The 13,085-nt window shown below is 40.6% G+C and overlaps 1 protein-coding gene across 4 annotated transcripts in view; it reads right to left on the bottom strand.

Moving 5' to 3' along the window:
* Positions 1 to 1,038: 1,038 nt before the first annotated feature.
* Positions 1,039 to 13,085, bottom strand: part of GALK2 (galactokinase 2) — a 49,406-nt gene continuing 37,359 nt past the window's right edge. For all 4 annotated transcript variants that reach the window (XM_074601333.1, XM_074601335.1, XM_074601332.1 and 1 more), the window contains 2 exons: positions 7,794 to 7,995; positions 1,039 to 1,520 (listed from right to left, as the gene is read on the bottom strand). In XM_074601333.1, the coding sequence (XP_074457434.1) occupies positions 1,313 to 1,520; positions 7,794 to 7,995 (410 nt within the window). In that variant the 3' untranslated portion in view covers positions 1,039 to 1,312. The remainder of the gene's footprint in view (positions 1,521 to 7,793; positions 7,996 to 13,085) is intronic.

Here is a 13,085-nt window from a genome sequence, read left to right on the forward strand (position 1 = left end):
CGTTAACATGTGCTTAGCATCACAAAAACGTGCACAGGGACAGATCTTGCTACGTCTTTTATGGCTGGAGGGGTTATGACGCTAGTAAAACTTCTCTTGAGTTTTCCCTGTAGGTACTGGAGAAGTGTAAGTTTGTGTGCTGGGAGAGAGAGGGCACAGGAACCCCACTTTCCACTAGGAAGCGGGATTAGGACGTCTTTGGGGTATCTTGATGTACAGTCACCTCTTCCTGCAATCACAATCATGCGGAGGTTATGAATGGCGGATGCTGGACGTCCGCTGCGCTGTGGTTACACCTTGGGATTGTCAGGAGTGGAAAGTGGGAGCGAGAGAGGAGTTTGTCAATAAGATGTCAGTGGCATTTACTCTTGGTCATACCCATTTGCTTTTGCTTAGTACAACTGAGTGAATGATCTCCCTAATTATTCCTTATAGATTTTAATTGCTTTTCTACACGGTCAGTGGATTATATTTAATCCTTTGTAATCGTTTTGCATAAAAATGCAAATGCTCTACCTTGTAGCAGCACAGCTAGGATTCAACAATTAGAATGTGGTGTTTGGATAACTCAAACCCAAACTTTGCTTCATCGTTTGTTCATTCACTTAGGGGAGTATGTTGTCATAGCGTACAGCTCACAGACAGCATTTGTTTTTGTTGACATAACAGGTCACCCTTGCACAAGGATACATAAGAAACACTGCTAGAAGGAAATTTTTCCTGCCTAACATAACGTATTCCTAATGTTTTCCTTGGCCTGCAGGTGCTCCTCCAATATTATCATTGATTACAACAGTAATAATCCTATTTGAAGCGAGTATAAAACTTCTCATGTTTAGCAAGTTCCTTCCAATATTTTGAATGCTTCAGTTTAATCTTCCATTTGCACAAGACACTAAAAAAGGAATATCCAGCCCCCAAAGAGAAGAAGCGCGGAGCAGCCCCGCAAACATTGCCAGGCTCCTGCCCTGCAGTGCAACAGCTCGTTGCTCCGCCGGGCCTTGCTTTTAGGACAGTAAACAGAAAAGAAGAGAGATCCCCTGTAACAAAGTATCATCTTTATTTCAGTTTCGGTTTTCCTGGTCAATAGGTTTTGTAAATCAAAGTTTACACTGAAAGATATTTTTAATATGAAAAAAACCCCGACTTCATAATCAAAGAGTTTTCTTTTAATTGCTTCTTCAGAAATGTATTTTGATAATAGCAACTGCTCGTTACAATAAAAACCAGACAAGGCATTCATTTACTGCGGCACGGGAAGTACTGCCAGTTCTAAATGCCCTACATAGTTTCTTTAAAATTTTTACGTTCTTTAGGCCTCAACAAAAACCAAAGCTCCTCTTCCAGGTTTGGTAGCAAACAGACTGTTATTCTCCAATGGTAACCTTTGGACATCCGTTTGGTAATAAGCTTTTTTTACATTTTTTAGGAAAGTATTCAGCTTGTCAGTAGGCACCATTGACACAGTGCAGCCACCCCATCCAGCTCCAGTCAGACGTGACCCGATGGCCCCAAATTGCCTAAAACAAAATAAAAGAAAAAAATCCCATAAAATAAACCAAAAAGGGGTAATCTGTCATATATAAAATTCCTATAGAAAACTAGTGAATACTCAGAACACATCTACGTCATTTGATTTTTCTGAAGTTCACTTGGTTGTATGCGATGCTACAGCAATTTGCAGTTACCATTTTGGACTAAAAAAAAAAAAATGCCGACACTTTAAACTGCAATATAGTCACTTCTGTCAATTCCAAAAGTCACCCTCTTTTCTAATGCTTCAGCATCAGCTGTTTTCAGGATCACGGCACAGCTGAGACGAAGAAAGCGGGAGAAGAAAGGAATTGTGTTAGCAACATTCATAAGACATCAGAAGTGAAAACAGAAATACATGACAAAAATAACAAAAGAGGGTTCATAAACTAATTGCACAGGATGTAGGCATGCAAGCCATTTTCTAATGTGGCAAAGACAAATAGCTCTATTCTTCCAGGACAGATCTAAAACATGCTGAAGATTCACAGGCTTCTGCAGGACTGCTGAGCGTGCCAGTCAAGAAAAGGAGAGTTCGGAAACCCTGCAGAAGTCCTACCGAGTCACTGCGCTCCATCATCTGTTTATGCTGAATGGACAGAGCTGGGTATCTCTCTTTACAGGAACCTCATGAACTTCACAGATTTACAGCCGTAGAGGTAAAATGAGAATTTAATTCCAAAAGAAAAAAAAAAGCTCTTAATGAGGAGGGTGAATAGAAAGAACAATGACAAATAAATGACATCCAAAATATAAACCATTCCCAGCCCCAAGATACTGGCCTGCTAGAAATGTCCTACAGCAAATGCCATGCCATTACTCTGAAGATTCAGATGCCATCTCATTAGAGCTCAGCAGAATTATTTTCATTCGTCTGCGTACCTGTGTTCCTGATCTTTACTTAGATTCAGAAAAAGTAAGAACATACCACGTAATAAATTTCCTTTTCTAACCTAGTCAGAACAGGATGATTTAGAAAACTCGTTTGAGATCTTATTCTCGTGAGAGATCTAATCTGATTTGCAAACAAATACTTTTGATATGTTTCCAATACCCATGCGAGCAGAGATTTACCAGTCCTAGAATGTGTCTGAGGGAGAGAAGGCATCGTGTGAATAACATATTGGAAAATGACAGCTCACTCTGAGGAGGCTGTGGTAATTTTTCATATGTGCATTTTCTGTTAAATGAATCTGGTATACTGCTGGGTTAGCGGAGGTTTAGGTCATATTTCAAGCAAGTACTTACATATGTGTTTGATTCTAAACATGCTTACATATCTTCTGGAACAGAAACACTTTCTTCACTGTGTCTGTGTGGTGCCACCCTTCATATTGACTCGATTTTATGTTCATTCTTTATTTCCTGTTGGTGTTTTATTTTACTTATTATTATTATTCCTGTAAACCACTCATTCTCTGATGCAATTTTTCTCGTTTCTGGTCCGTGGAGCAACCTCCTAAAATGAGGAGGATCCAATCCAGGCTCAATTGCAATCAATAGGGAAATTCCCATCGACTTCATAAGGCCCAATCCACTTTTCAAAGTCTGCTAAATCAACTGTCTGTACTCATTTGGTCTGTTACCTCGGTCAGAACTTCGGATGTCAGATGGTGTCTGGCTTTTATTTTGGTAGGCAACTGAAATCCCTTCAGAATTGTTCTGAACCTTTTACTGATTTCATAATCCTCTGTGGTCATGCTCATGCCTCGTTTTTACTGAGTCATTTTAAAATACTTAGTTGAAATAAAGCATAATGTAGACAGAAAAGATGCTTGTTTGAGAGCTGAAGTCACTGTGTTTCAAAATACTGTGGCTAACAGTTTCCAATGCGGTGATATGGTTAGACACTTTGGGCTTAATGCTGAGGAACTCGGTGTTTTGACGGCAGTGCTGCAACACCTGAAAACTAGGTACCTGATACTACAAGAACTCAGGAGTGAGCACCTAATTCTGCCTCTGCTGGAGATGAGATGCGTGGGAGGGATCTGGGTCAAACAGGAGAAAGTTAACTTTGGAACAGGTCTGAAACTGCCTTTTTCAAGTCTTAATCAGTCCAGTCCTAAGCCGAAACTTTACCTGTCCTCTGGTACAGGGGGACTCAGAGCCACACACTCTTTTCTTGTGCGCTGGCATCCAAATCATGCATTTACGAAGAAGAGTATGAGCACGCAATGGGGGGGAAGTTACACTTATTCTGTTTTGTAGCTTAGTGTGCATTTGAATAACATCTTTATGCCTTTTTGACTCTGAAAGAGCTGCAAACTTCTTTTTGTTTGGGTGTGTTTTTGTTTGCTTTGTTGAATTTTCAAATTGTGCTGTGAGTCCAGGCTTTGCAGCTCTAAGAAAATCACCAGTGATCACAGTCTCGCTAAAATGCAGAGTTGTCCCAGCTACTGTAACGCACCTGCGTGTACTCTAAAAAACATGTCTTTTAAGAGTGATCAGAGAGGATTCAGCTGACTTCAACTGTAAGGGGCATGGCTGGTAACACAAAAATTATCAGGATTTATACCACCAGAAGATGGTGAGTAAGGGAAGAAAGTTATTTGCAACACTCGAGGATTCTGAGAGATTTTCAAAAGTACCTAACAAATTCAAGAGCTCAAATCCAATTTTTTCTTCCTTGTTTAGTAAATACTCTGTGTTACCTACTTTAAAAGACTAACAGGTAAACCAGCTATTAACAGCAGGAGATAGGTTAGAGAAAGTACAAGTCTTCTGTCTTCGCGAAAAGAAAAGAAAAAACAACTGACCAACTAGTGGTTACAGTTTTCAGCACTACAAACCACAGCAAGTATGGATCCCTTTCTTTCTTGGCAGAGGTTGTACAGTAAAACATAAAGATCTAGGCAAAACAGAAAACATCTGGATATGCAGATTATTCTTCACAGTTTAAACCTTGTAAGGAGAGAGCAGCACCAGACTCGGGCAATTCTGTGGAATGTATTTTTGGAAAGGCTTTTTAAAGTTACAGGGCAGCTGTATATCATTGTAAGTAAAGAATGTAATTTATGTAGTTCCCGGCCATTTCTATAATCACATCAGCCAAGTTTTCCTAGAGTGACTAGCAATTTTATGTCCCTTAGTTTTTTAATGTACAACTTGAGAAAATTTAAGACTTTTTTTTCCAATAGTTTCCAAAAATTAGATGCTGGGTTAAGCTGCATTCATCTAGAATAGCTATACACTTCTAGCAAACTCATCACAGAACCCGAAAAACATTAAAGAATATCAAACTTCGAAAGAAGAAAGATACACTTCTTAGGAAATACTCTTGATGGGACAAGACTGTAAAGAATAATGAACAAATAATTTACTTGTTTCTGTGCAATGAACATATCCCCCCCCTCCCCAGATTAAATAATTTTAATATACCAATTAGAAATCATTTCACACGAATGACACTGCACTTTGGTGCTCAGCTACACTCATCAGACTCGCTGTGGGCTCTTCTGCTGGTAAATTAGAAATCAGACGTAACATGGGCACACACATCACTCTTTTCCTTCACTACTTATACTTTGGTCCCTGGAACTGAAATGCTCTGATTAATTTTAATTTAATTTAGTAAAATCCTAACTGCGTACTCCTTCCCTTTGGGTTCTGTGGCTGTGTCTATGCTGCTGCCTGCAAGTTAGTGTCAGGATACCGCAGCCGGCTCCGAGAGCGGCAGCTGCCTAGCTGTGAAAGCACAGAGCAGCATAAATGAGAAACAGAGAATTTCCATCCCCGTGCTGAGCTCCATGCTGCAACAGACCGTTGCTAGCACCCATGCCGGCTTAGTAAATGTAGCACAGGTAACTCCATGCTGTAGTTGCAGGTCTTACCAGTTTGTACCTACTTGTTTTCCCCTACTTGAAACAGGGTGGCTTTCTCCCAGTGTTTCTTGGGACAGGCCCTATCAGTATGATTCCAGCTGGATACCCGAAGTGAAGACACTTAAAATGGCTCGTCCCTCTTGCAAAGTTCAGTCATCAGATGCTACTGACTGAGGCATCCACGCTGGCTAGTTACCCTATCTATAAATAATGCAGATGTTAAGTTTTAAGGCTTTTCCTCTGTCAACGGTGTCACAGAACAGGCAGTGCTGATACCTTGCACTGGATCAAGACTTTGTAGCCCAAGATTTTTGATAATTCAGTAGAGCATAGTTTCTGTCTTCAGCTGACTCTGGAGACAGTTCTGCCTTCTCGCACACAGATCAGCAGTTCCCTTTGAGTAGCTGGGATAACCATGGTGGAATTGCCCCGCTGAGTAACTCTTGTAGCTTATTCTATTCTGTGATCATTACGTGATACAATAAACTGAACACAGCCTGTGAGTTACGTACTGGATTGGCTCCCAAGAGAAGGAACAAAAATTGTATTGCTAAATCACTATCAGATTGTCCAATGGCGATCAGGACTTCTCTGTGCTTTATCACAAAATAGCATGTGTATCCCATATGCAAAATAATCTGTGAATGTCCAAAAGTCTTCTGTTCAGTTTTTAAGTTTGTAGTTTTCTAGCTCAGAGGCCATTCCATCTTGTCTGCAAAAGAAATCAAGACTAACCTAAATAATCATCTGTATCATACTCTATCAATTTACAAACCTGGTAAATGGGTATTACAACTTACAAAATCCGCGTGAGTACAGAAGTAAGAAAGCATATGGCAAATTGCATGTTTGGAAAATTCATATTTTCATTATAAGCCAGAGTAATTTCTTAATTTAAAAAAAAAAAAAAAAGCCAGTTGCTGGTAAAGAAATCTTTCTGTAGCTTTCCTTTTTAGGTGGCAACGCATTCATTTTTTTTAGCTTCAAACTGAAACAGTTTTTGTTTTCTTCAAGACTTAAAGATATATAGAGAAGATGGGATACTTTTATAGAATATTTACTCCTAAAAGACAGTGAAACAACATTTCTTGACCTCAGGCCTGCAAACACTTATGGCACCCGATATTTCCTTTCTGGCAGGGCAGTAACGCTTTGTCTTAGGGCAGAGTTTCCCCAACTAAGCACACCCTTCTCCAAGGAGAAGTAGGAACCATAGCAGGTGAGCAGAAGTATGAAGGTGGCATCAGCAGGAGCCATGATGAAGCGAATGAGGAAAGCAGCTGGGAGAAGGTGGCTGGGGCAGAGGCAGGGATGGAATAGTGGTGGGAAAGCTCAGGGGGGCAGCTGTTTATTCCCTCGAGCCGCTGTTAAGATGGATCACCAACCACTGAATTCCTTCTATAGGCACTGAATTTAGATCAAAGGTAGCATAAGATGTCTGTCCCATGATTAAATGTACCAGAAAAATGGAAATTAAGATGGACTGAAATGTGTGCATCCTTTCATGCTGGTCCTGTGCTATGATGGAATACTATGTAGAATGTGAGTCCTAACTATTCAGTTTTACTTTCTGTATTAACACGTGGTTATACCAGATCTCATCATCCAGCATAACAGAGTTATAACAGCCCCTGATTTCCAGCTCACTTCATGCCATTTCTCACTCAGTTTACTCTGGCTAGAGGATATGAAACTGGGGAGGAACAGAGGGAGAAAAGAAGGGACAAAACGACTCTTGGGTCATCTGTTGAGAGGGCTTGTTTTATCATGGCCAAACTGAGCTAGGGAATCCAGCGGGGGCAGCGAAGGAGACTGAATAATGTGAGGAAAGCTCAGCCACACAACGCAGAGAGAAGCAGAGCGTTAGCCATTCTAACAGTTAACACACTCATCTTTCAAACGGTGAAATGCTGCCCAACCTATCTGATAGCCTAGACAGCATATTTTTTGAACTGAAAAAAATGCAGTGGTATTTCACAATATACCGTTATGATTCCAGGGCAACCTAAGAATGTAGAACAGCTTGCTTATGCCCTGAAATTCCCATGGCGGCAGTTCTGAAATGGTTAAGAAATACACAAAAAGTAACAGAATTCAGAGAGAACAAGGAACAGGATGTTTTAAGAAAACCAGTTATAACTTCTTCTACAGCTTAAAAAAAGAATAGCCAACAGTCTAACGTAACACTTGTGACGATGAGTCAGTCCAAAAGCAAAGTCTGTAATAAAGCCATAAACTGCAGCTTTCATCTGAAAGTATTACACAGATGTCAGTAGGGAAACAATTGACCATGTAATGTCCCTGCAGGAGATTAATTTTGTAATAAGAGACAAGAATACTTTCATTTTAAAATTGCAATAGCCAACGATGTCATATTTTCTCATCAATTCAAACAATATTCTCAACAGGCGATTACTCTTCCTTGTGGTCAAAACTTACAGGCAGATGTCTACCAGCCGATCCAGTTCAGGACAGCTGCATTCATACATTTCCCTGCAGCTGATATAGCTCTGGTTCATTAATTCTCCCAGCAGCTGGATCGCATTGGCAGGTGCTTCGTTGCAGATCTTCTTAAATTCCAACACTCTGGCAGCTTCGCTATACACATGCTTTGCACGCTGGTATAACTTAAAGGTGGAAACTAAACAAAATGAGAATATTAAGTACTGCAGTTATCCATTAACATTCACTACAGAAGGAAACATACAAAAACATAGTAACATTATATATTTTTAGTAATTTATATTTTATATTAGAACTCCCTAGGCTAAAAGTCTTCTGCAAAAGCTCACCTACATCTTCTTTAAAAGCCCTGATAAAACAGTATTTAGAGTTCATCAAAATACAATGTACACATTTTTTGGTGTTGATAACTTCATGCACGTGCTCTGGTTCTTTGCCATGCCACTGAACAGACCCCGTCTCTCCTTTTACTTTGCAGAGGCAAGCCGCAAGTTCCAGAGTTAGCAGCAATGTGCATTAGGGCATTAATCTAAAGCTTTCAGGTGTTCAAATACCAGCAAAACTGAGCCATGAGTACAGCAGAAAGGTACCCAGCGCCCTACAGGCAGCCACCAGCCAGCACCTGCTGGCCCAGGGTGCTGTGTGTGAGTGCTCCCGGCCAAATCTGCACTAATCACCTGACTGCGCCAACAGACCTTCTCTTGAAAAAAAAAACAAACCACCAAACCACACAAAACAGCAACCACTTTTTTTTTTTTTTTTAAATTCAGAATTACAAAAATGCTATTATCCGTATTTCCTGGTGCACAGGTAAGGAAGCCCTCTCAAGTGTTTTCACAATGATGCAGGTTCACCCTGACTGTAAATACCAGATTGAAGATACAGTGACGAGCACAGGTGCTTTCAGTTTGGTTTTCAGAGTTTATTTTTGGGGAGTGTTACCAGCCAGAGTGTCAGTGCCACCTGCGTGGCTGTGAAGGGATGTCAAGCCCAGACAGGTACTGCTTAGCACTGACCTACTGAGATGACAGGAGAGTGCAAGGATTTTGGCTAAAATGTTTCTATTGCGCCCTGAGAAAGCAGTTCCTCCGGGAAGGGGGGACAGGAGGTGCCCAAGCCTGCGTGGCTCTTGGGGTAGAGACCTCTGCTGAGTCTGGGACATAAAAAGGAAGGGGACAGCTGTGGTTAAAGGCTCCTCAAGCTACTCCTATTTACAGGAGGGTTTGGTTTGCAACTAATATCCAAGAATTTATCTGCCTTTCCCAAGCTCATGTTGTAGTTCATTGTTTTTCTCTCCCAATATAGTTCTGTTTGCTTTAGTATCATCGCTGCTACTGAGGAAGTATTGTTCACCAGAAGCATGCATGACATCATTTAATTTATGATTAAATTGGTTTGCTTGAGCTGTTTGGGTGGTAAATATTAGACAAATGGACTTTATTCCCTATGTGGAGCACCTACTGCAGTATGTTTCTTTATTTCTTCACAACTCAAGCACACTCTTGTTAGAGCCCTTCCAAACATCCCTCCTTTTCTTTCTATGTGTGAGTTCTCCTTCAGAGCAAGGTGTCTCTCCTCATTTCAGCTTCTGATCTCTCTTGCTTTCTAAAATGGCTGATGAAATGCGCAAATAGAGGTAAAAGGAGAAGAGAGACAAGCCCTGTATTTAAAACAGAACTCACTATCTGACCCAGACACATGGAGCTCCCCCTTGGCGTTCTGTGGAGACAGCCAAGTTCTGGAACCACTTCTTATGATTTCAGCAACCTACATTTGCAAGCGTATGTAGAAATCTTCCTTGAAAGACTGGGAAATAAAACTGCATCCAGTGTTAAGTCTCTCATGTGTATATTCCAGATTGCAACCCTTACAGACTAAAACTTCATCAGCATTTGTATACTCCCTTTTTATTTTTCCAGAGTAAGTGTAAATCACAACTGTAAATGCTGAAAATACTGTGCTGAGAGAGACGCGAGTAGTCTAAAATGATAGAGAAACACTGACCATAGCAGTGTTCTGCTACCGGTGATATTGCTTCTGGTGGTATTTATTTTGTAATTCAATACAGCCTGCTACTGAGAAACCCTGTGTTGCTGTCTTTTGAAAGGCCTTCTGAATGCATTTCAAACTAGGACAGAAATGAGAAATTTGAGTGCCCCCCTGAAACATCTCCTTGAGAGTATCAAGAAGAGCATATTTTGGTTTCCCATTTAGAGATGTGTTTTACCCCACTGGACTTTGCTGCTGCTGGAGTTACTTGCACTGTGTTTTGCAGAGCAATGCCTCAGTATTTTTGAATGTTGAAGAAAGGCAGCTTAGCCTATTTTTAAGGATTGTTTCTCTTTAAATATTCTTTTCTTATAAGCCATTGTTTTAGAGCAAGGAGATTTCTAAATGTGCATTCGTTTAGGGAGTATCTAAAGTTGCGTGAGAGATTGCCATAGCTCACACTCTCTTGTAAATCACCATTGAACAGTAGTAACCCGAAGAATGAACTGAAAACATGTCTGGTTTCAATTGTAAGGCAACAGACTTGCCAAAGGCTGTGATTGATTCGGAGACCACCCTTTGGTAGAGCAATGCTCTACTGGCCAGATTACCTTAAAAATCTCTGGGGTTGTGTTGTGCTCATCGCGTTATGAATTGGCAACTGGAATGGGCGCTCTGGCTACTGGCCGCCAGCCAAAAGGTCTGAGCTGTGTCCTTGACAGCATTCACTGCCAGGAGAGTCGCCGTGTAGGGGAGAATTTGCTACCTTGACACTGGCTTTCTCTCGATGTGAAAGCAATCCCTTCAGGCAGTTCCTGAGCTAGAAAGAGTGGCTCTACCTTCTTTTCAGACTCCTTTGTGCACATTTACCACATTAGTACTGGTTAAAGGCTGGTATCTTTACATCAGCTATTGGCTCGTTGTGGGCAGCATTTTATTTCAGAAGATTATGTTTGTGTATAAAAAAATATTTCTTTTATAGTCTGCTTTTCCTCTCTGGCAGTGTACTGCTTAGGTAAAGTTATCTTCAGGACAGCAAACACCTCTGTACTCTCTAAGTCCTATTCTAAAATAATGAAATGATTCACATATTTTCAGCTTTCAACACCAAATGCTTCTGGTAATAGAGAAACCATCTTGTATCTCTTCTGTTTGGATGGGTAGTCCAACTAACCATCTCCGTATAATAAAAGATAGCAGAGCGCACATATTTCCAAAAATTACATCTATATTGGAATCTTCTTGCTATATCACAGCCTGTATATTAGCTCCACATAAATTAAATCTGAATTAATAGGAAATGCCGAAGAGCTATGGAGGCTGCAATTTTAGAGGAGCGCAGGAACTGATCAGAATCTGCGTGCTTCATGCAGCCACATTTTTTACAATTAAAAAGGACTGATTTTCTAAGCCATACCCTGTCGCGGTTAAAAGAAACAAGACCAAAGCGCACATGACTGATTAGTCGATGTCTGAGCTAGGGCTGGAGTGCTCTGAAAGAGGAAAAGCTGAAGCCCCCACAGTAAACCTTCCAGTGTTGCAGAGGACTGGGTAACATGGTCTCACCCTTTCTGGTGCTCAAAGGAGAGCAAAAAAGCAGGGAACTATTGACAGGCTCTTAAAAGCATGTGGATCCTTAAATCTATTATAGCATGTGGAAATTAGGTACTTAATCAAACTGAAAATGTAAGTATACTTTCCTAATCCAGTAAAGAGCTGGTTTCTCCCACTTAAATTTATTTTCAAATTAGGGGTCCAGGTACCCTCAGCTCCATCTTGTGTCAGTGAAAAGGGCAGGTTAAGAATCCATTTATCCCACCCAAGACCTGGATTGCCCTCTGGTACCCACTTCTCCGGTGACCAGAGGGAACATAAAACTTCTGGTGCAATGGAACTAGCTGGCTGCCACGCTGACGTAAGGGCAATTGTCTAGGGCACGTCTACTGTAATGTTTCTTCCATGAGAGGATCTGTGCAATATCCAGTTCAGGTGCTCTGCTTGTCTGAAATGACGTAGTGTCATTCGGGCTGATTTGTCTCTGACCAGAATCAAAATCTGTTCTTTGAAAACCACTACGCATTTCCTGTCTGCCCCATTCTGCGTAGCTCACTGCCATGCAAGAGCGAACTCTTTGATTTTTAGACCTAGACATAGTCGCACAATCAGAATCTCGGGGTCTCTTTTGTCCCTTTCTGAAAAGACGGTATGGAGATTGTGATTTATTTTGTATGATATCAGCTGCATGCAGAAGTTGTTTCTTGGGGACTCAAGTGAAGGTGAACGATACCTTTTATGGACTGAAACACAGCTCAGAAGAAATTAAAGTAAAGCTGAAAAGTCAAAATGAGACCAAAGAAAACTTTAAGGAGGATGAGGAAACCTATATCCGAGTCTGCTCTTAGTGACATTTTGTCACTAAATTCTTAACACAGTTCACCTGTGTTCAACCTGCCATTCGAGCAGTTAATCCACCTCCCAGGTCACAGCCTCACTAACTGTGTTTCTGAAGTTTCAAAGAGGACACAGTGAGTCTTCTATAAGGAATCTCCTCCACTGTTAACGGCTTTGTATTATCAGTCCTTATCTATTTTTCAGACAATGTCAGCGACTCTTGCTGCCTCTTGGTGGATTCTCTGCACCCTTGCTTTGCTCCTCTGTAATGACGTCCATGAACAGGTAGATTCAATTCACTTACAAACCATCAAATGCCCGTGAAAGAAATGGGGACTTTTTCCAGTGCACTAATAGCTCTCACTGCAACAAGAACCTTCCAAGTTGTTAAGACACAGCAGACTAACATTAATGAAAGTTTGTCCAAAATCCATATAAAATCTCTTAAAACCAAACAAAAATCCTGGGCTATTAGTCCCATAAAACTGTGAGTTAATTAAATATAACAGAGAAGTTTACTGTGGGTTTTCAACTGTATGTTCATATTTTTTATTTCAGTTTTACAAAAATTGTGCAAACCTGTCCACTCCATTTACAGGGATTTTTTTTCTTTATAATTAAATGTTGTGGCTTCTCAGCAACTCATATTTGTTACAACTTCAACTTCAGCAGATTCCTTTCTTAGAGGCTTCCTGTACAATTCTATCTGACCTTTAGCTAAAGACCAACCTCTTCAGGCTATATATTTTTTTTTCTAGTTGCTTTGGCAGCTTCTTAAGATACGTTTCACTGTAGATTAATGAGCTACATATGGCTGATGGGACTGTTAGAAATTTACAACAGGAAAAACTCACCGATGCAAAATCATGTAGGGGACAGTTTCTACCA

The sequence above is a fragment of the Larus michahellis genome, chromosome 9, assembly GCF_964199755.1.
Source record: "Larus michahellis chromosome 9, bLarMic1.1, whole genome shotgun sequence".
NCBI classification, from domain to species: Eukaryota; Metazoa; Chordata; class Aves; order Charadriiformes; family Laridae; genus Larus; species Larus michahellis.